The sequence below is a fragment of the Corvus hawaiiensis genome, chromosome 36 (assembly GCF_020740725.1).
Source record: "Corvus hawaiiensis isolate bCorHaw1 chromosome 36, bCorHaw1.pri.cur, whole genome shotgun sequence".
In the NCBI taxonomy this organism is placed as follows: Eukaryota; Metazoa; Chordata; class Aves; order Passeriformes; family Corvidae; genus Corvus; species Corvus hawaiiensis.
This window is the reverse complement of record NC_063248.1, coordinates 281,683-301,010: the sequence shown is the minus strand read 5'-3', so window position 1 is coordinate 301,010 and position 19,328 is coordinate 281,683. Positions and strand designations below refer to the sequence as shown.

At 56.9% G+C, this 19,328-nt stretch overlaps 3 protein-coding genes across 17 annotated transcripts in view; 1 reads left to right on the top strand and 2 right to left on the bottom strand.

Annotated features, from left to right (window-relative positions):
• Positions 1–103: 103 nt before the first annotated feature.
• LOC125319177 (cytosolic purine 5'-nucleotidase-like) overlaps positions 104–19,328 on the top strand; it is a 41,064-nt gene continuing 21,839 nt past the window's right edge. For 5 of the 9 annotated variants that reach the window (XR_007200616.1, XM_048290233.1, XM_048290232.1 and 2 more), the window contains exons 1-16: positions 104–204; positions 1,299–1,372; positions 1,452–1,569; positions 1,649–1,744; positions 1,829–1,920; positions 2,011–2,068; positions 2,179–2,272; positions 2,383–2,436; positions 2,539–2,622; positions 2,760–2,801; positions 2,887–2,994; positions 3,156–3,222; positions 3,308–3,478; positions 3,655–3,706; positions 3,798–3,858; positions 3,967–4,069. Coding sequence is in view for 8 of the 9 variants with exons in the window: in XM_048290233.1 (XP_048146190.1) it covers positions 119–204; positions 1,299–1,372; positions 1,452–1,569; positions 1,649–1,744; positions 1,829–1,920; positions 2,011–2,068; positions 2,179–2,272; positions 2,383–2,436; positions 2,539–2,622; positions 2,760–2,801; positions 2,887–2,994; positions 3,156–3,222; positions 3,308–3,478; positions 3,655–3,706; positions 3,798–3,858; positions 3,967–4,069 (1,360 nt within the window). In the remaining variant the exon portion in view is untranslated. Of the gene's footprint in view, positions 205–710; positions 818–1,298; positions 1,373–1,451; positions 1,570–1,648; positions 1,745–1,828; positions 1,921–2,010; positions 2,069–2,178; positions 2,273–2,382; positions 2,437–2,538; positions 2,623–2,759; positions 2,802–2,886; positions 2,995–3,155; positions 3,223–3,307; positions 3,479–3,654; positions 3,707–3,797; positions 3,859–3,966; positions 4,399–4,498; positions 5,106–19,328 lie in introns of those variants that run through there. The other 4 variants (XM_048290235.1, XM_048290237.1, XM_048290230.1 and 1 more) reach the window with 4 other exon arrangements.
• LOC125319174 (cytoskeleton-associated protein 2-like) lies at positions 6,057–15,863 on the bottom strand. 5 transcript variants are annotated; one of them, XM_048290225.1, is made up of 9 exons: positions 15,754–15,826; positions 13,445–13,511; positions 12,143–12,209; positions 9,850–10,955; positions 9,232–9,424; positions 7,381–7,536; positions 6,960–7,023; positions 6,526–6,673; positions 6,057–6,434 (listed from the first exon to the last, which is right to left on the bottom strand). In XM_048290225.1, the coding sequence occupies exons 1-9, from the start codon at positions 15,788–15,790 to the stop codon at positions 6,191–6,193; spliced, it is 2,082 nt and encodes a 693-aa protein (XP_048146182.1). In that variant the 5' UTR covers positions 15,791–15,826; the 3' UTR covers positions 6,057–6,190. The 5 variants fall into 5 exon arrangements, with proteins under 5 accessions (XP_048146182.1, XP_048146181.1, XP_048146183.1 ...); XM_048290224.1 differs by having other exon boundaries at positions 15,748–15,819; XM_048290226.1 differs by lacking the exon at positions 13,445–13,511 and having other exon boundaries at positions 15,748–15,863.
• On the bottom strand, positions 16,603–19,266 carry LOC125319180 (interleukin-1 receptor antagonist protein-like). Of its 3 annotated transcripts, none has more exons than XM_048290241.1 (6): positions 18,122–19,266; positions 17,987–18,035; positions 17,716–17,902; positions 17,439–17,609; positions 17,184–17,329; positions 16,603–17,097 (listed from the first exon to the last, which is right to left on the bottom strand). In XM_048290241.1, the coding sequence occupies exons 1-6, from the start codon at positions 18,160–18,162 to the stop codon at positions 16,885–16,887; spliced, it is 807 nt and encodes a 268-aa protein (XP_048146198.1). In that variant the 5' UTR covers positions 18,163–19,266; the 3' UTR covers positions 16,603–16,884. The 3 variants fall into 3 exon arrangements, with proteins under 3 accessions (XP_048146198.1, XP_048146197.1, XP_048146196.1); XM_048290240.1 differs by having other exon boundaries at positions 17,716–18,035; positions 18,122–18,313; positions 19,172–19,266; XM_048290239.1 differs by having other exon boundaries at positions 17,716–18,035.

Here is a 19,328-nt window from a genome sequence, read left to right as displayed (position 1 = left end):
TGTGGCTGGCCGTGGGTCCGTCCCTCCCCAGCCCTGGGACAACAACTGCTCCGCTGCCCCCCTCCCTGTGCCCTGGGCTGCTCCTTCCTGCCTGGGTCAAGGCCAGGCCCGGGGCCCCATGCCAGCGGCCCCGGGGTGTCGCAAGAGGCACGGTGGGGGCGGCCGCGAGTGCTGGGGGCGGGAGCCACACGCAGCGTTCGAGAGGTGCTTTGGGTGCTGCGTGGGGCGCAAACTCCGCACCCCAGGGGCCGGCGGGCGCTGTGTCCCACGGGCCGTGGGTGCTCCATCCTGTCCCGATCGCCCCGCGCTATCCGCCCCGGCCCTGCTCCCGGCCTCGGGGCGGTGGCGAGGCCGGTCCCTGACCCCGGTTAATGATTCGCCGCCGGGCGCTTCCCGCTGCCAGCGGCGCCGCTGGGCAAACAGCGGCCCGGGGCTCCGGGCCCGGGGGAGGGGGGCGGGGGCGGCACGGGCGGGGAGCCCCGCTCAGGGGGCCACGGGGAGCACTCCCCGTGTGCGGGGGCCACGCTTGGGGAGGTGTCAGTACCCCATGGGCGGAGCACGGGGGGATGACTGCCCCATTTGGGGGTCACTGCCTTCGGGGTGCCCCGGGTCCGTCCCGGCTGTGCTGCCCGAGGGGGGCCGGGCCCGGCCGATGGCCAGGGCGGGGCGGTTCCGCAGGCCCCCGTTAAAGCGGCGGCGGCCGGAGGCGGTGGCCGGAGGCGGTGGCGATGGGCAGCGAGGGGCAGCGGGGCCCGGCGGCGGCCCGGGGTCCGGGGCAGGGCGACCCGCGGGCCCTGCGGAGGGACTGCCAGCACCGGTGGGCTGGGGACTGGCGGGCAATGGGGGCAGCAGGACTGGGGATGCGGGGCGAGGGCTCGGGGAAGGACAGGTGGGGAGAGCACATGGGGAGGGGAGCAGAACCCGAAGGAAGGGCCCGGCGGTTCAGGTACGGGAGAGGACCCTTGGCGGACCGGGAGGGGGCAGAGGCCCTGGGCGTCATGTAGACATGCCGGGGTGGGGGCAGGTCCAAACAGGGGCTCACTATCCCCCCCCCCCCCTGCGCTGCACACCCTCTGCCTCCCTCCCATCCCCCCCACCCCAGCTCCATTTCCAGCTCTACAGCCCATTTTTCTGCTCCAGTAACTTGCTGTGGGGGCCCTGGGCTGGGATGAGCACACGACCCTCCCAGAGCACTGACCAGGGACTGGGATAGGGAAACACGACCCTGTCTCTTCCTCTGTGCCACCCCAGCCCTAAACCTCTCCTCACCCCGTAACTCCCGCCGTGATCACCCCCAGGATCTTTGTCAACCGGAGCTTGGCACTGGAGAAGATCAAGTGCTTTGGCTTTGACATGGACTACACCTTGGCCGGTGCGTTTTGGAGGAGCCCTAAGGCAGGGTGGGGTGGTAGTGGGAGCCCCTGCCCACATCGCCCCTTCCCCCCATACAGTGTACAAGTCCCCTGACTACGAGGAGTTGGCCTTCAACCTGTTGCTGGAGCACCTCGTTGCCATTGGGTACCCTCCTGAGATCCTTGCCTACAAATATGACCCCACCTTCCCCACCCGGTGAGTTTGTGGAGGGGGTCCCAGAGCCGGGAGGGGGAGGGAAGTGAGCCCCCCACGCACTGACAGCTGTGTGGTGCAGGGGGCTGGTGTTCGATGCCCTGTACGGGAACCTGCTGAAGGTGGATTCCCACGGGAACCTGCTGGTCTGTGCTCATGGCTTCCGCTTCCTCAAAGGGTGAGTCTGGGAATCCCCCACCCCTGGGGCAGGGGGGGTTGGGGGTCCCTCAGGGTGGAGTGCAGCTCCATGCTCCCTCCCCAGAGCCGAAATCCTGCACTATTATCCCAACAAGTTCATCCAGCGGGATGACATGAAGCGCTTCCACATCCTCAACACCCTCTTCAACCTCACAGGTGAGTGAGAACCCCTATCGTCCTGGCCCTCCCACCACCTTGGGGCGCTGTCCTGTCCCGCACCCCCTCTCATAGCCCCCTCCCCCACAGAGGCCCACCTCTATGCCTGTCTGGTGGACTTCTTCACCAACTGCTCCAGATATGTCAAGTAAGAGGGAGGTGATGGGTGGGGGCTTGGATCGGACAGGGGGTAAATCCTGGAGGGAGTTTCCCTTGGCAGGGCAGCCCCTTCACCTCTTCTATTCCTGACTGTTGCAGCTGTGACACCGGCTACAAGCATGGGAACCTCTTCATGTCCTTCCGCAGCATGTTCCAGGATGTGCGCGAGGCCATGGACCATGTCCACCTCTCTGTGGGTGCAATGGGCAGGGGGCTGCTGGTGGTGGGAGCTGAGAGTGCTGGGGTTTTCCCACACGCACACCCTGCGAGATTTTGGTCAGCCCCACCCCGTCCCTTCTGCAGGGCTGCCTCAAGGAGAAGACGCTAGAGAACCTGGAGAAATATGTGGTGAAGGATGTGAGTTGTGCAGACCCCCATAGACTCCTCCCTCCTCTGCTCCCCTCAGTCAGTTCCTCGTGGCCCCCCCGGGCTCGCTCCCACTGACTTGCCCCACACCAGCCCCGTGTGCCACTGCTGCTGAGCCGCATGAAGGAGGTGGGGAAGGTCTTCCTGGCCACCAACAGTGACTACACCTACACTGACGTGAGTTGGGGGTGTCTGTGTCCCCCACCACCAGGTCCAGCTTGCCCTGGATGGGGGAGGCAGAGGGGATGTGTTGAAGCACAGGCAGGGTCTGCCTGCCCTGGGGGCAGCAGTGATGATGCCAGATGTCCTTGCAGGCCATCATGTCCTACCTGTTTGACTTCAGCCAGGGGGACAAGGTGAGTCTGTCCTCACTGTGGGCTGGGTGGAGGACGCAGAGTGCCATCAGCATTCTCCTGTTGACCCCCTCCCCGGCACCCACAGGCTGACGTCCCACAACGCCCCTGGAGGTCCTATTTCGACCTGATTGTGGTGGACACCCGCAAGCCCCTCTTCTTTGCTGAGGGCACCGTCCTGCGCCAAGTCGACACGGTGGGGACCTCTCCCCTGCTACGGGGCTAGTTGGGGTGGTGGGCACTGTTTAGGCACTGAGGGGGCTCCTGTGAGTACAGCAGGGTAGATTTCATGGCTGATTGGGCACCAAGCAGGCACAGATACCAGTGTCGCCATCCTGGAGTCCTCTTGTCTTGCAGGACACGGGGAAGCTGCGCATTGGGACATATACCGGCCCCCTCCAGCACTGCGCTGTCTACTCCGGTGGTAAGCGCCCAGCTGGGCTCTGTCTGGGCTCTGTGGGTGGCACGGGGGCCCACTCGCCCCCCACCTTGACCCCCGGCTGTTGCAGGCTCCTCAGATGTGGTGTGTGACCTCCTGGGTGTGAAGGGCAAAGACATCCTCTACATGGGCGACCACATCTTTGGGGACATTCTCAAATCCAAGAAGCGGCAGGGCTGGCGCACCTTTCTGGTGGTGCCTGAGCTGGCCCGCGAGCTGCAGGTCTGGACAGAGAAGAGCGGTGAGCAGTGTCAGGCTGGGGACACAGACTTTGCCGTGCAAGGGGAGGTGGCCTGGAGCCTCCTACACCCCTCGATGGCAAAACTGCGTCAGTAGGCCGTGCCCTGACCCTCTTTGTCAGTCATGCTGGGCAGTGGGTGACGCTCCTGCACTGAGCTGGCCCCGTTGCACTTGCAGAGCTGTTTGAGGAGCTGAGGAGCCTGGATCTCTTCCTGGCTGAGCTGTACCAGTGAGTTGGTTGGGATGGGATAGAGGCAGGGGTGGGAACACCTGTGGGGAACCCTCCAGGTGAGCCCTCAGCTGGGTCTGTTCCATTCCAGGCACTTGGACAGTGGCAGCAGTGAGCGCCCGGACATCAGCTCCATCAAGCGTCGAATCCAGGTGACACGCAGCTGACACACAGCTCAGCTCCCCACCCTGCCACAGCTTCCTCCGTGGGGGGGCCCCCAGGGGGCGCTGGGGGCCCTGACTGTCCTGCTGTGCCCACAGAAAGTCACACATGAGATGGACATGTGCTACGGGAAGATGGGCAGCCTCTTCCGCTGTGGCTCACGTCAGACGCTCTTTGCCAACCAGCTGATGCGCTATGCAGATCTCTATGCTGCCTCCTTCATCAACTTCCTCTATTACCCCTTCAGCTACCTCTTCCGGGCACCCCCTGTCCTGGTACGCAGCCCCCAGCCCCTGCTGCTCACCTGCTGTGCCTCAGTTTCCCTCCCTGAGGGGGGCATGGGGCTGATAGAGGTGTTGGGTGGGCACCCAACCCCTTGGCTGGCTGGTGCCAGCCTCTCTCTGGGAGCCTTGTCCACCCCCCCGCAGATGGCCCATGAGTCAACAGTGGAGCACTCTCGCCTGGACTCAGGGGATGCGGTCACTGCCCTTCCTCCCTGGCTGGCCCAGCACGGTGACCCTGGCCAGCAGGTGGGTGGCAGGGAACAGAGGGGCAGAAGGACATGGGCATCCTGCCACCCTGATGCCCTCAGGGTCCTGTGCCCACTGAGCCCCGTCCGTTCTGTCTCAGGTCCCCCAGGACTCGAGTGAGGAGGAGGATGATGATGGAGAAGCCTGAGCACACCCCAGCTGCTGCCATGGCAGGTGCCAGCCTCACAGGAGGGCATTCGGGGGCCCTGGACCACTTGCACTGCCAGATGGAAGCTATCCACGGTCATCTACCACCTCTGGTGGCCACAGGATGGCTGCTGGCCCTGACCCATGGCCCCTGTCACACCTGTCCCTGGGCAGCTGGCACCTTCTCCTGACTGTGCCCAGAGCCAGGAGAGGGCCCCCCCCAAGCCTGCCAGCTCCTGCCCCTTTAACTCATATCTGCCTGGTGCCCCTTTAACTCGTATTTCTCCCACCAGCTCAGTGCCAGCCTGGGGCCACCCCACACCAGGGTGAATGGGCAGTGCCACTGCTCCAGTATCACTGGAAGCCCCACCGCAGCAGTCGGGGTCCCAGCAGCTCCTGCCCCTTCAGTCTCTGGGCCTGGCCATGAGCACTGCAGTGCTGGGTGGAGGGGGTGGAGCTCTGGAGGTGACAGCTGCTCCAGGGGAACCCTCTTCACCAGCTGTTCCCCTCTTCTTTTTTCTACCCTTTTCTATTTATAAAGATACTCAAACCTCCTGGCACCAAAGAGACATAACATTGACTGTTTTAAAGGAAAACTGCTTTGTCCCTGCACCTGAGAGGTGGGGGCAAAGGGCAGTCCCCAAATCCTTGTCCAGCAGCTGGGACAAGTGCAAGCCCCTGGGCAGAAGGTGGTAGCCCCGAGCTATCCCCACCTCTGCAGAGGAGGGCCAGGCCAGCAGCACTCCACAGAGTGGAGCCAGCCCCGTGCCAGAACTCCAGCACGCTGCTCCCAGACTTCTTCCAGCATCCATGACTCAATAGAGATGCTGAGGCAAGGCTGGGGTTGGGTGCATTGTGAGGGAGAGAGGAGGCAAAAGACCGTGATGGGGCCAGGACCACTGCTTGCTGGGGCTGGGTGGAGGACAGTAGGGCTCCCCTTCTGCAGCTGCCATATGGTCACTGTTCACAGCAGAGAGCACCTGCCAATCCCCTCACCAACCTCTTGCCTGGTACCTTGTGCCGCTGCCTGCTCCAAGTGCAGGGACAGCAGCGGAGGGGGCCCAAGTGCCCTTACAGGGCTCATCTGTCCCCAGACCCCCACCATGTCCAGGTGTTGGGGGCCTGGCCTGCTGCACCCCAAGGTCCTCTGCAACCCTTGGTGCTGCTATCAGTCTTGGGACCTGCACAGAAGCTGCTGGAGCACTGCAGGTCCCCCAGCCCCTCAGGCACAAGCACCTGTGCCTCTGGACACCAGGTCTCTGCACATGCCTCTCAGTAGGGGACAAACAGATGCTGTCCAGGCAGGGCACAAGGCAGCTCCAGAGAACATTCCTCAGGACATTGCTTCCGAACACTGGGAGGTACCTGGAATATTGCAGTCCAACTGACACCATTCTACAGCAGGAAAACCACAGTGTGTGTTGTGGCAGAGGAGCTGAGGGCAGTCCTGAGGAGACAATCCCAGGAGACACAGCTGGTGTCTCCACACCACTCACTAGCTGACACACATCTCTACTGCAAGTTTTAAACCAGCATTTAGATATTTGATACAATGCCATCCCCCTCGCCTCTACATCTGAGGGGCAGCAAGAGCAGTCAGTGGAGCAGCACAGTGGGCAGGTGGCCTGCCCCTGCTGGGAACCCCTCAGGAGCTCTTGGGGGGGTATGAACTCAAATCCTCCAGCTCTGTCACTTCTGGCAAAGCCAGGTTTTTCCGGAAGAAGAAGCAAGTCTCCTCCTCAGCATCCAGGATTTCCCTGAGGGATGACACCACAGGGTCATGGTCCTTCAGCATCTCTGGGTAGAGACTCACAACTCGCTCAATCCGTAGCGAGCGCCGCACGGGTGTCAAAAATTTCAATTCTGGGCCTTCTGGGAACTCCCTTCCTCTATGGAGAGGACAAGAGCCTTGGTTAAACCCTGTGGAGGAGCACTGACATGGAGGGTGTGTGCTACCAGGAGCAGGAGATTCAGCCTTACCTGGATGCAGATGTAACCTGTAACTTGATTGAGGGGGGAAGTGAGGTCAGGGGCCTCCCCACCAGGCCTGGAGTTGATGCTGTGGGCTGCCTCTCACCTGGACAAGGTGTCGTAGGCCCCCAAGGAACGGGTTCCTCGGCCTTTTCTCCTGGCAGGAGAGGAAAAGGGCAATGCAGTTGCAGAGAGCAGCAGCTGGCACTCTGGACAGGGGCCAGGGCACATGGCTGTAGAGACTTGCCAGTCCAGGACCCTCCCTAGCCCAGGCAGAGTAACATTGTCCCATTTTTGAGATCAGGATTCCAGACTTTCACAACACTCGTCAAGAGGGACACAAGGTGCTGGAACGGACTGTAAACCGCGTTGCTTCCTGGCTGGGAACACCAAGGACACCCCACCTACCCATGCTCCAGCCGGCCCCACAATGTTCAGGTTACCTTCCAAGTTTTGGGCTGCATCCTTCAAAATACTGAGAGCAGTTTCCCTGAGCTCCTCAACTGGCTGCAGGAAAAGCAGAACATGGGTCAGGGCAGATCTGGCATGGGAATGGAGACCAGAGTTACAGCTGAATAGGAGGAAAGGTTTTTGCTGCATCGCAACACCCTGTGCTGAGGACAGCAGGAAGAGGCTGCAGGATTCCCCTTTGCCCAGTGGGATCCATCAGCACCCAGCACAGCTGGCCAGGTGCCCACCCTGCATGGGCACATCCTGCAGCATGGAATGGGACAGGCAGCTCTAAGGGACTTTTTCACCAGTGACTAATGCTGCTAAACTCATTCCAAAACCTGGCCCTTGGATCTCAAGGAAGCCCTCCAGTGTGGAGGCAGGGAACACAGGGAGCTGGCATGCCCCACTCACCTCAGCCCCAGCGCTGACTGCTTCTCTGTACAGCTGCAACACGTCAAAGGGGCCATTCCGGGCCAGCAGCTTTGCTTGGCAGATCCAGAATTTGGCAAATTTCTCTGCCTGGGGCACATGGGACAGGACTGCCAAGAGCTCCTCTGCAGGGACACCCTGCAAGGAGAAGGGAAAGGTGTCCATGGCATGGACGAGTGTGTGCACCAGGAAGTAGTCTGTGCCTAACCGCAGCTCCCAACACTCCAACACTCTCCAGGAGGAGGGCCTCAAAAGTCTGGGTTTGCAAGTCTCCTACATAACTGTTGCAATATTATTAAAGGATCAGGGACATGGATCACTGATAGAATTATGGGATCAATAAAAGAACTGTAGCAAGAGCCTGCAAGCAAAAGGCCTGTGTGAGAAAGACTCTCCATGAGAAAATTCTTGTGTGAGAACCAAGCCTGAGAAACAAAGAAGGGAGTTGGAAGCGATGCAGCTGTGCTGATAAGATGTGCTAACTGGGAGAGAAGGGAGGGTGAACTCTGAATTCTTTTAATCATAACATAACTGTAGAAGCTTGCCAATGTAAGTCCAACTATGTAGAAGTAGAAATGCACTTTGATAAGTTTTAAGGCACTTAAGAGTTACCAAGCTGGTATTCTATAGAAGTGCCTCTGGATTGCTAATAAACGGAGCTTGCTCTTATCAACCACATTGGTTTGGGACTGCAATTTCTCCCCCCGCCGGAGTCGTCGGACTCTTTTTCATTTCGAACACATAACCATGGCAGCTAAAAGCTGTCCTGACTCTATCTTCCCCTTGAGTAAGTGAGTCTAGTATTCCAGAGGGGTGTCAAGGGATAGACTCCAGTGCTGGCATTAATTGGGGCCAGTAAACCCTGGAGCAGGGCTAGCAGTCAGTGGTCCTAGCAACTGTAGCTCACCAGGGCCATACCTCAAGCTGTGACACCCACCAGGGATCTACCTCGAGTTGGCTCAATCAGCCTGGGCTGCTGCTGCAGACTGCACTGCCAGGTTCCAGGACACCATCAGTGTCACGCAGAAGGCCCATGCTGGCTTTGTCTGGGCTAGAATTAATTTCCTTCCCAGTGGTTGGTATGGGGCTGTGTGCTTGGAATTTGTGCTAAACACAGTGATGACAAGAGGTATTTTCATAATTGCTGAGCAAGATTTACACAGCACCAAGGCATTTTCTACTTTTTGTACTGCCACACTGTCAAGGATGCTGGGGATCTGTGGGAAGTTGAAAGGAAACACAGCCAGGAGAGGTGACCCCAACAGACCAAAGATATATTCTGGACCCTGTACTCAGTGTATAAAGTGGGGGGGACATTTGGAGTTGACAAACAGTTGATGCTGTTTGTCTTCCCAAGTCACCACTGCATGTGATGGGGCCCTGCTCTCCTGGAAGTGGCAGAACACCTGCCTGACCATGGGAAGCAGGGAGTCAATGTTTTGCTTTGCTTGTGTGCACAGCTTTTGCTTTCCCAATTAAACTGTCTTTATCTCAACCCATTAATTCTTTGGCTTTTATCCTTATGATTCTCTCCCCAGTCCTGCTGGTGGAGGACTGCGTGAGCAGCTGCATGGGGCTTGGCTGCTGGCTGGGGTTAAACCACAGCAGTCCGTTTGGACAGGGTACCTCTCCATTCTCCCGGCCAGCACAGCTCACCGCATGCCTTTGGCCTACCCATAACTTCAGGAGGACTTTTATTTTCCTGTGTTTCCCCTCTGGCAACTGAACACTTGCTCCCAACCCCTCTTAGCTACTGGAGGGACATGGCCCTCATCCCCTGGCATGCTCCAGGAGAGGAGAAGCTTGTTCAAGCAGCTCCTTTCCCATTCTCACCTCCTCAGCGAACTTCAGGCACTGAGTTAATACGTTGTTGATCTCCGCTTGGCAGCGCTGCTCTGGATTCTCTTGCTTCTCTTTTGCTTTGACGCTTCTGCAGGATGGCTTCACTGCCTGCTTCTGAAGCAGCGCCATCGGTGGCCGCTTGTACTTCTTGCCTTTGGATGCCAACCACTCCTCCAGCTGTTTCCTGTCCAAGGACCGAGAGATCAGTTACCACCCCAGCAGACAGTAGCTTGGCAAGAGCTGGCTGGTTTTTCCTTGGAATCTCCCTTTAGCCAACTTCAGCGGCTCAAAACCAATCAGTATATCTATGTCAGAAACACATGTGAGCTCTAGACTGGGAAAGGAAAACACTCTCAAGTGTAAGCCTTGAGGCTAAAACAGGAGAGTGGCCACACACTCTCCTTCCACTTACTGAATCGGTGGGAGAGGAACCCAGGGTGACACCCAACATTATCCCCAACCCTTTCTTTTTCAGGGCATCAACCTCCCAAAACGCTTTTGCTGATAAAAGACTTTGGACTCCATTTTCAGCAGGCTCACCCAGTTAAACCTTTTAAACTCTGCTGTTTCCTGGAGGCAAGGACCCAGGTGGCCAGAGCTGCCACTTACTTACGATCTGCAGCTGATGGGATCCTTGGAATGCGCCTAGCCTGCATACCACCTGCCTTTGGTAGGTCTGGTTGAAGCTCATCTCTCCTACTTCTCAAATCATCCTCAAGTACAGGAGTTTTGGAGTTGTGTATGCTGTGAGACTGGTTTGGGTGGCCTGTCCCTTGGGATGCTGCTGTGTGTCCAGGAGGCACCACCTTCATGTCCTTCCTGTCCATCCCCTCTTTAACCATGGGCCTTGGCAAAGTGACACCTGGGTTCAGGCTGGATTTCAGGTTTGTGGTCCCCTCGGGCTTGCCCAAGGTGGGAGGCTTGGTGGGAAATCTTCTCACTGGGGGAGGTTGGCTGTGGTGCTTGAGACTTCCGCCGGGAGCTGTGCCAGGTGGCTTTCCTACAGGTTGCCTCACTGTAGTAGTTTTTCCCTGGTTTTTCCCTGGGTTTTTATGTAGCAAATTATCAGAAGCAGGAAGGAAACGAGAGGGCTGCAACGGCCGAGTTCTGGTACTTGTATTTTGAGACACACTCTTTGACTCTGGCAGGGTTTTCCTGAATTTATCCAGAACTGGCACTTCCTTAGGCTGGCGGTTACTAACTCTGTCTTTTGGACCCAGAACAGGCCTTGACTTTACGGCTGAGCTTTGCCTGCGGGCCAAGACTTTCTTCTTCCCGAGACCGTTTCCATCAGATTGTAAAGCTCTGATCAGCACCGGGGGTGTGGAGGCTCGTGGGCCGAGGTTTTCCTTGTGGCAGACTAGCCTGTCCTGCAGCCCCTCATTCAGGGAGTGAGGTGCTCCAGGAGGGGGGTGGTCACTTCCCACCTGAGGTGCTGCTGCAGTGACAGTATCCTGTGCAGACTTCGGGTTCCTTTCTGGATTTAGGTGACCTGAGCTTGAAGGTGGGAGTCTGTCTCTGGTCTGTGCAGAAGCAGGAAGCTTCCCATTGTTCCCCGGCTGCACTGGACACACCCCTGCTGCTCTCTGGGATGTATTTGAAGGCTTCTGCTGAGCAGTGTGGCCAGAGTGCTGTGTGGATTTCGCTCCAAGCTTGCCATGCCCTTGAGCACCCTCCATCACGTTCCCAAGAACATCCTCCTGGTTCCTCTCAATCTGGAAAGACAAAGCAGCCCTCAGCTCCAAGGAGACCACAGCTTGGTCAGACCCTGACAGCTGGCCCAGGGGACAGTCATGACAAAGCAGCTGTCAACAGACCAGTAACACAACACCCACCAGGACATGGGCAAAGGACCAGTCTTCCAAACTGAAACTCCTAACTAAGCTAAACTCCTTTGAAAAATAATTAGTTGACTCACTGCCAGCTACTTAGCTGTCTGTTGTATGCCCCCATTTGGAGTCAGGAACTCACAACCCTGACTTGGGGATGTGGTTTTCAAAGCAAGTTACAGATCTGAATTGCAGCCAGGATGAAAAATTATTATGACTAGAGTACATTCTCTTGTGACCCTGTAAGTAGCAATCCTGAGTGAGACCCTTTGAGCTCTCCTGGACTGCTGTGGGCTGTGACCAGCATCTCCCTCTGAGCGGGACATCTCAGAGCCAGCAAACTCTCACGTTGGCTGTACTTGGAGGAACAGCAAATGATGTCAACAGAGCCTGGGCTGATGCCCCCTCTCCCCGAGGCTCAACCCTTTGCCCGTTGAGAGGATACAAAGGCATCAACATGAGTCCTTCACTGAATTTGAGGGGAAGTTTTTTCACAGGTATCTACCTTGTACAAACTCTTTAGGTCTATACGTGTGTAAGTATGCTACAGCAAATGTTCCATGAATGTGGCTTTCCTTGGTTGTGCTACAGTAAATTCTATACGAATCCTTTGTTAAATTGTTTAATTTAACCTATTCAATAAATACTGTTAAGTGCTGTTAAAACCTTCAGGCCTAAACTGTTGGTCAAGTCCAGTGCTCAGATTAGCAAGACTGTCCGCTCTGAATCTTGTGACTCAATGGACCTTCCTTATTCCTTTTTAGCCTTACCCTTCCCTTCCCCTGCCTCACTCCCCCAGCCTCCACGTAGGTAATTTTTGAGTGGGTTTTGGTTTTAGATTGATTGATTTTAGATTTTAGCTTGCTTTTTCTCTATGTGCTTTAACCATCCCGTTAGTAGAGTGAACCTTGACAATGAACTTTGTCGTGCTTTCACTTTTATATTACACCTGCTTTTGCTGATACCTTTGCCAGTGATTCTTTAAGCAACCATGAAACACTCATTCGTGACAGGGGACCCTGTTCTGCCCAGACTCACTTAAAGCATGAGAGACCCAAAAGCTTCCTACTTACATGCTTGAGTTTAGAAACTGGCTCGAAGGGTGGATTCAGGTGATTAGTCCAGTTCTTTAAAAAGTGTCTGTGAAAGTCAAACAAATTATCAGGTTATTTATCAGCCATAAGAAAAGCAGAAAGAGTTAAATATCTAACCCACTGCTGGTTGTCTCAGACACAGGAGCTTAGGAGTGGTTTTCAGAAATCGAAAACCTGTCAAGGAATACTAGCCCATACTATGAATTCTTTTTCTTTTGTGTGGCAACAGAAAAGCAACACAAACCATTAACATCCAAGGTTGTCCCCAAACTTCCATGGACAACAAAGCTAACCAAAATGATTCCTGCAGGCAACTGTCTGCCAGGTAGGGGGTTTGGAGGCTCCCAGATTGCCCTGTGTGTCACAGACAGATGGGGTCACGCCGCTGCCACGCTGCAGGTCATAGTGGTGCCTCAGAGAGTCCTGCGTGGGGTTCACTGCAGTGTAGCTGATCCACAAGCCTTGCAGCTGTCCAGGCACTGGCAGCTAAGCAGGAAGGTGGGACAGCAGGCCACTGTCAGCTCCCACAGTCCTGTCCTCTCCTCCTCACAGAACTGGAGCCCTCTGACAGCAGCCAGCTGGGGAGTTCTCCCATCCCTCTGCTCCAGGGTAGCAGCTCAGCCCTCTGGGAAGATGAATGCCTGCACAAGTACTTTTCCATAAGAAAGAGCCTAGAGAGTGAGGGGATCATCTTCTGTTCTGCCCAAGTGCTGCCCTATGCCAAAAAGAAAGGTCGTGAATCTTCTCTCATTTCTATCACATTAGTGGCGTTTCCCAGAGCCTGGTGACAGGAACTGGTTTGCTCTTTGATCCTGCTGCTTCTCTTCCTATTTTCCTGCCAGATGCACTGAAAACGCCCCTTCCTGATACGAACATATTCCAAAGGCCACTGGAAGCTGCCATTAAAAACCAGTGGTGAGACTCCAATCACCCTTTCCTTGAGACCTGGTTCTGGATCTGAGTTTTTAGCAGCAAGGCTTGTTCTGCCAGAGCCAGGAGCTGAGATGAGAAAGTTTCACAGAGACTCATAAAATATGCAGAAGAGACACCATCAGCCACTGGGAAATGCCAGCACTCAAACCATCCCTCTGCTCCTGCTGCCAGTAACCATAGACCAGTGCCAGGGTGCTGTGGGGGCAGAGCCCAGACAGCGAGGCCCTGGCAGGAGCTGGTTCTTTGTACGCAGGCCAGAGAAGGCAGACACTGGCCAGTGGGGAGAGCCAGCTATACCTCAGACCTTTACATATCATCTCATCCAAGCCCAACATCCTCCTAACTTACTTTGCGCTTGCGCATTTCAGCCTTTCCTTGGCTGCTTGGCAGTTCTGCGGCCGGCTCCTCCGTTGCTCTGCAGAGAGATGACAGGAAATGCAGTGCACGCAGCACGGTCTCAGTTCTCAAAGAACAAATATCTGTGACAATGGATTTCTCTTAGTCTCAAACACTACATTGCACATCTCTCAAGCTCCCTGCCTGGGGAACCTGGCAATGCTGTTCCCAGAAATTCCATGCACATGATACTGCCCAGAGGCTCACTGGCACTTGAGCTTCCCGACCCTCACAGAGTGATGCCACTCAACACCCCAGCTGTGCAGGGCTCAGTTTGCAGAAGGAAAGGGGAGATGCTGCCCACGATTCTGTTTCAGCTGTATATCCCACAGGCCTGCGCCCACTAGCAGCCAAGCCCTCTTCTAAAACAAGTAAGAGGGAAAAGCAAGGAGCATCTCAAAAGGAGGAGAAAGGATACTTCCGACACTCCCAGTTTGGCTGCGGCACCAGGGCACCTGTCATAGGTTAGCAAGCATAGTCCCGAAAGAGATGTCCTTGCTAAGGGGTGTTTGTTTACAGCTTCCTCTGGGACCTGACAGAACCTATCAGCAGCCAGTTTGAATATGGACAATTCTCTGAGCCACTTAAAGTTGGGACCGCCTCTGTGATCCACATTTAAGAATAGACAAACTCCCCCCCAAGCTCTCTCTCGTTTCTGGCGCTGGGACAGGTGGCTGCGGGCCCCGTGTGGGGGCCAGGCCGGGCCGGGCCACGGCCATCCTGAAGCCATGGACCTGTTCCAGCCATGGAACCCCCCCCACTGCCTTGCCGTGGGCAGCTGGAGCAGCTCAGCTCTCCCCCCTCTCCACTGCAATAAGAAAGATTCAACATTCCAGCTGCAAAGCTGCAAGGCCGAGGTGAGATTAACCCTTTTTATTGCTGTGAAGAGCTGAAACCCTGAGGGAAGAGAGAGAGGAGATGCTTAAAGCTGAAAGTCTGTTGTGAAGCTATGATATATCAGAGTATCCCGTTGTAATTCCATGAAGATCTGGGGGGTGGAGTGTTCAACTCGTGAGCAAAAGCACCTGCGCTGAGATAGGCAGATGCTGACGCAGCTGTAATTTCATGAGAAGTTTGGACAGGGAGAGATGGACCAGATGAGGACTTTGGCTCCAAACGGGAAAGGAGAAACCTCAGTCCCTAGAGATGCTCCCAGAGATAGTCCTAACGATGAAGATGAGGAAGACCCTTTGCTCCCAGGGAAGGAGAAGGGCCTCTGTTTTTTGTTTCTGAACGGCTCAACCTTAAAATTGTACCCCAAAAAACCTTCAAGAGCGGACCCTCGAAAGCAGTTGCGGGAAAAGCTGCAAGTCGGGGGAAGGGACTCACATGGGAGCAGAGAGACTCCTCTTCCTAAATGGACTGAACAATATTTGGAAGTGGGCGGCTCTCTCGTTGTGATAATGTTTTCATAGCATGAGCAAGAAGAGACTTCTCTTTCTAAATGGACTGAACAAGGTTTTTATGGAAGTGGTAAACAGACTGAACATCTCAAGGGTTGTCTTTTTACATTGTCAGTGGGAGAAGGGAGAAAGGTGGGGGGAGGAGGAGAGTTCTGAAGGTGGTATAACTTTTTTTCCCTTCTTTTAGGTCTGTTAATAAATTTCTTTATATTCTTTTAAGTTTGGTGCCTGCTTTGCGTTTCTCCTAATTCTTATCTCACAGAAGATAAACAGTAATGAGTATTTTGGACCAAACCACTACACTAAATTGGTGTTTCCGCCCGGTTACAAACCCAACCCGCGACAGCACCTCACAGCCAGAGTCCAGCATCACCCCATCCCGAGGGCCCCCGTCTCTAACACTCTCCCAGTCTCACTCGATCACCCACATCTCGCCCTGGGCTTTAGGGACATGTCAAGCCCCCTCTGCTCTCCAAGGCTTCCACTGAGCCCCAAGAGCAGCACGACCGCCCCCCAACACGCCCCCAATCCTTCCACACTGCCTTCTCCCAAACCGCGTCCCTGGGCCCGTTTTGTGGGCACCTCCTGCGGATTCCCACACCCCTAACCACACCGATCCCGCGGCCCCCACTCAGCCTCCCTCCCAGCAGCCCCCAGGCCACCCCTGACACCCTCCCCACAGCCCCGTCTTTGCGCGCCTCCAGTCCAGCACTCCCACAGAACTCGCGGCCTCCCCGCAGGGTACCCGCCCCAGAGGGTCCGCAGGTCGCAGCACCCCCGCATCGCAGGGCCTCATAGCTGCATTCTCCCCCGCGCCCACAGGGCCCCCAGACCGCCCGCACCCCTCAGTACCGGTACCCCTCAGAGCCAGCTCCGGCGCTCCCGCCCGCTCCATCACGGCGCCGCCGCAAAACAACCGCCCGCAGCTCCAGCAACCGCCGCGCCGCATTCATTGGCCACCGCCTTCTTCAAACCGACCAATGGAGAGAGCCAAGCGGCGGCTGCGGCTCTGTCATTGGTCGGAGGGCTCGGGGGCGGGGACAACGCGCCCCCAGCGGCGGCCTCAACCGCAGGGGGGGGCCGGGGAGGGCCGGGTCCTTGCCGAGCCGAGCCGAGCCGAGCCGAGCCGAGCCGAGCCGAGCCGAGCCATACTGTTCCACGGCACGGTGTGAGATGCCGTGCCACGTCTGGCCTCGCAATTTCATGCCGTGCCATGCTGTGCAATGCCACATAACGCCATACCACGCCATGCAATACCACTCAGTGCCACACCACACCATGCTGTGCTGCACCATGCTGTGCCACATAAGGCATGATGTGGTGTGAAATTGCATGACATGGTACACCACATCATACTATGTGATATCATGCCACACCCTGTAATGCCACGCCACGCCACTCATTGTCCTGCCGTGCTGTGGTCCACCATGCCATGTGCTGGCAGCAGCTGGCTCAGAGGTGACAGCTCCAGGTGGCTGCCAGGGCTGCTGGGGATCCACCATGGGATGCCCACCCCAGTCACCTCCCAGCTGTGGTGTGGGCATGGAGACAGGGTGGTGGAGGGTCCTGCGTGGGTCTGACCAAGTCAGGATGGTTCCTGAGCTGTGGGGTGGCCACCCACTCCCTGGATTTTCACCCAAAAAGCAGCCAAAACAGAAGGATTTTCCCATCCATAACCCTATCCCACATGAACAATGAGCTGAGCAATGCTGTCCTAGAAAACCTTTTATTTCCACCTCCATCCACATACAAGCTAAAAGCAATCATAAATAAGAGGGCAAAATAAGTAAGTACAAAAGCAATGGGCAGATACAATAAATAAATAAATACATACATACATACATACAGATTGGGGTGGCTCGAGCCCATGGGGCCCAGAGCTGCTATTTCACATGAAATAGATGGGGAGGGAGGTTGTGTCCCAGGGGGTTGTACTTAGTACATACAGCCTGAAAACCAGTGACTGCCGGTTGGGTTGATGCAGGGTCCTCAGCGCCCGCTCAGCTCATAGGTAGCAATGTTCACCTGGTCTGGGGTGTTCGTGATGCTGACAGGCTGGCGGGGCTGCAGGGATGTGCAAACGAACCAGCCGGGGAAGGCAGCCGACTCGAAGCGGGTGGTCCCCTCAGCTGGGCTGTCCAGGCGATAGAAGATGAAGCGGGTCAGCTCCACACTCTCAATATCCCTCCTGACGTCTGCTTCCTATAACCACGGAGGTGAAATGGGAGTTAAGGTGGAATAGAGCCCCCAGCCCCAGAGAGGACACGCTGGTGGGACCCCCTGCTCACCTCCAGCTGCAGCACGGGCTTGGTGCCACTCATCACACATGACATGTAGAGCCGGTAGCCCTTGATACCCAGTGCCACCGGCACCCTTCCAGACCCTGGGCTGCCCTGTGATGACCGGGGACGGTACAGAGCGATGTTAAGCTTCACTGCAGAGAGAAGGGACAGGTAAATAGGCGGTCCTGGGATTGTGGGTCAGCTCCTGGATGGTCCTGGGTTTGGGGAGAGGGACGGTGGGATGGGACCATATGCTCTCACCTTTCCGTCCAGCAGAAGGTCCCTGCAGGTGCAGTGCCACCAGCTGGGTGGGTGACTCCAGTACGAAGCATTTATGGTCAATGTCCAGGATGTCAAAGGACTGGGAGCGAGTGTAGCGGAAAACGGGTGCCCCAGTATAACTGCCCTTGATGCACTGGAAGGAGACGGGCTCTGTAGGGAGTGAGACAGTCAGGGGGACGCTGATGCTCCCAGGTCCAAGAGTATCCCCCAAGAGTATCCTCTGGCTGGAGTGACACCCCTGACATCACCCTCCTACCGAAGATATCATCCAAGAAGCTGCCAAGGTCACTATCGGCAAAGTCCTTGTGCGACGGCTGCTTTAGGAGCTTGGTCACAGCAGCCACCAGGACGGCAGCCTGGCGAAAGGTCCTGGAAAGGTGTCCTTTTGTCACTGTCACCTGGATGCCCACCCCAGGCGATGTCACCTCCAAGTCCAGTTGGGGCTTTTGGGGAGGAAAGGGGATGCAGAGTGAGAGCCTGGCTTCCATACCACACGGACCCCACTGCTCCCACCACCCCAGCGTTACCTTCTGTGGGCAGAAGCAGTTGGGGCCATACAACGTCTCCTCATTCAGGCTGAAAGGCAAAGAGAGATGGTGAAGCCAAGGTCAGGAATGCAGCAATCACATCCCCAAAGTCCTCTCTGGCACATCTCTTCTTACCTGCTGCTCTCCAGTGTGTCCAAATCAGGGACGAATGCCATTGCCGTCACTGGCTGCAGAGTCCTGGGCAGAGACTTCACAGCACCTGCAAACTGCTGAGGCGCTTGGCTGCCTGCTCCTGCCTGTCCCGCCTGCAGGGCTGCTTGGCTGCTCTCTGAGCCCGGCGTCAGTGGGGCTGGTTTTCAAGAGTCTCTAGAAGGAAGCGTTGTCAGAGTGGGATTTCCAGGTTTCGCAATGCCCAGTTTTGCCCAATTACTCTGTTGAGACTGGAGGGCTGGAGGGGTTGGTTGCCCCCAAGCAGTGCAGTGGGGAGGCAGAGCATGGAGCAGAGCAGGGGATGCTCCAGGACCAGAGTGTGGGGCAGAGCAGGGAATGATCCGGAGCTGGGGTGCGGGGCAGAGCCGAAGCTTCCCCACAGCTTCCTTCTGCACTGCCCAGACCCCTGGTGCCATGGCCAGCTGTGTGCCCTCTGTCACCCCTCTTGTCCCCACTGCCCCAGCACCAGTGGGTGCAGGACCCTCCTGTCCCCTCGGTTTCTTGTGCCCACTCATGGCACCCTGGGGACATGGCCTTCAGGGACATGGCCTTCAGGGACCCCCCTCATCCTCGTGTCCATCCAGTGTGCCGGAGATTGCACCATGCTGGGAGGGCCGGGGATGTGCGTGGCCGGGCTTGCGTGGACTTGGGCTGTTGGGGTGCTTTCCTGGCACCTGTTTCACTTCCTGAAAGTGCCGTCCAGCCCTGCACAACTCCTGGGGCCGAGACTGGCACCACCATGACTCAGTGTCAGGAAATTGCCAGAAACCCAGAGCTCCCGGAGCACTTCCTGTGCCCTGCTGAGCATCCGCTGGCTGTCACACTTGCTGGGATGTCCCCAAAGGCCTGAGGTTCCCCAGGGCAAGGGGTCCTCCACGACACAGTGGAAGTAAGTCCCCAGGCCGTGGCAGAGGTCCCCAGGCCACGGTTGGGGTCCTGAAGCCACGGTGAGGGTCACCAAGCCATGACGAGGGTTGCGGGCCATGGACCACGGTGCGTGTTGCCAGGCCATACCAAGGGTCTCCAGGCCACGGTGAGAACTGTCTGGCCATTCCGGGGGTCCCCAGAGCCCACAGGGGATCCCAGGCCCCGCCAGGGCCCTCCCCCGGCCCGGCCCGGCCCCGCCCGCCGCTCGCCGCCCGACGGCGCAGCCGCCCTGGGCCGGGATGGA

Bases quoted from the DNA above. Each gene is read 5' to 3' on its own strand.
- LOC125319180 (XM_048290239.1), bottom strand. From the start codon at position 18,162: ATGGCATTCGTCCCTGATTTGGACACACTGGAGAGCAGCAG. The intron at 17,330-17,438 runs GTGAGAGCATAT...TTCTCTCTGCAG, and splicing joins ACCTTCTGCTGGACGGAAAG to TGAAGCTTAACATCGCTCTG. The intron at 17,098-17,183 runs GTGAGCAGGGGG...CCGTGGTTATAG, and splicing joins AGCCCGTGCTGCAGCTGGAG to GAAGCAGACGTCAGGAGGGA.
- LOC125319174 (XM_048290224.1), bottom strand. From the start codon at position 15,790: ATGGAGCGGGCGGGAGCGCCGGAGCTGGCTCTGAGGGGTACCG. The intron at 7,537-9,231 runs GTGAGAATGGGA...TTCTCCTTGCAG, and splicing joins GCCTGAAGTTCGCTGAGGAG to GGTGTCCCTGCAGAGGAGCT. The intron at 6,435-6,525 runs GTAAGGCTGAAT...TCCTCTCCATAG, and splicing joins CAGGTTACATCTGCATCCAG to AGGAAGGGAGTTCCCAGAAG.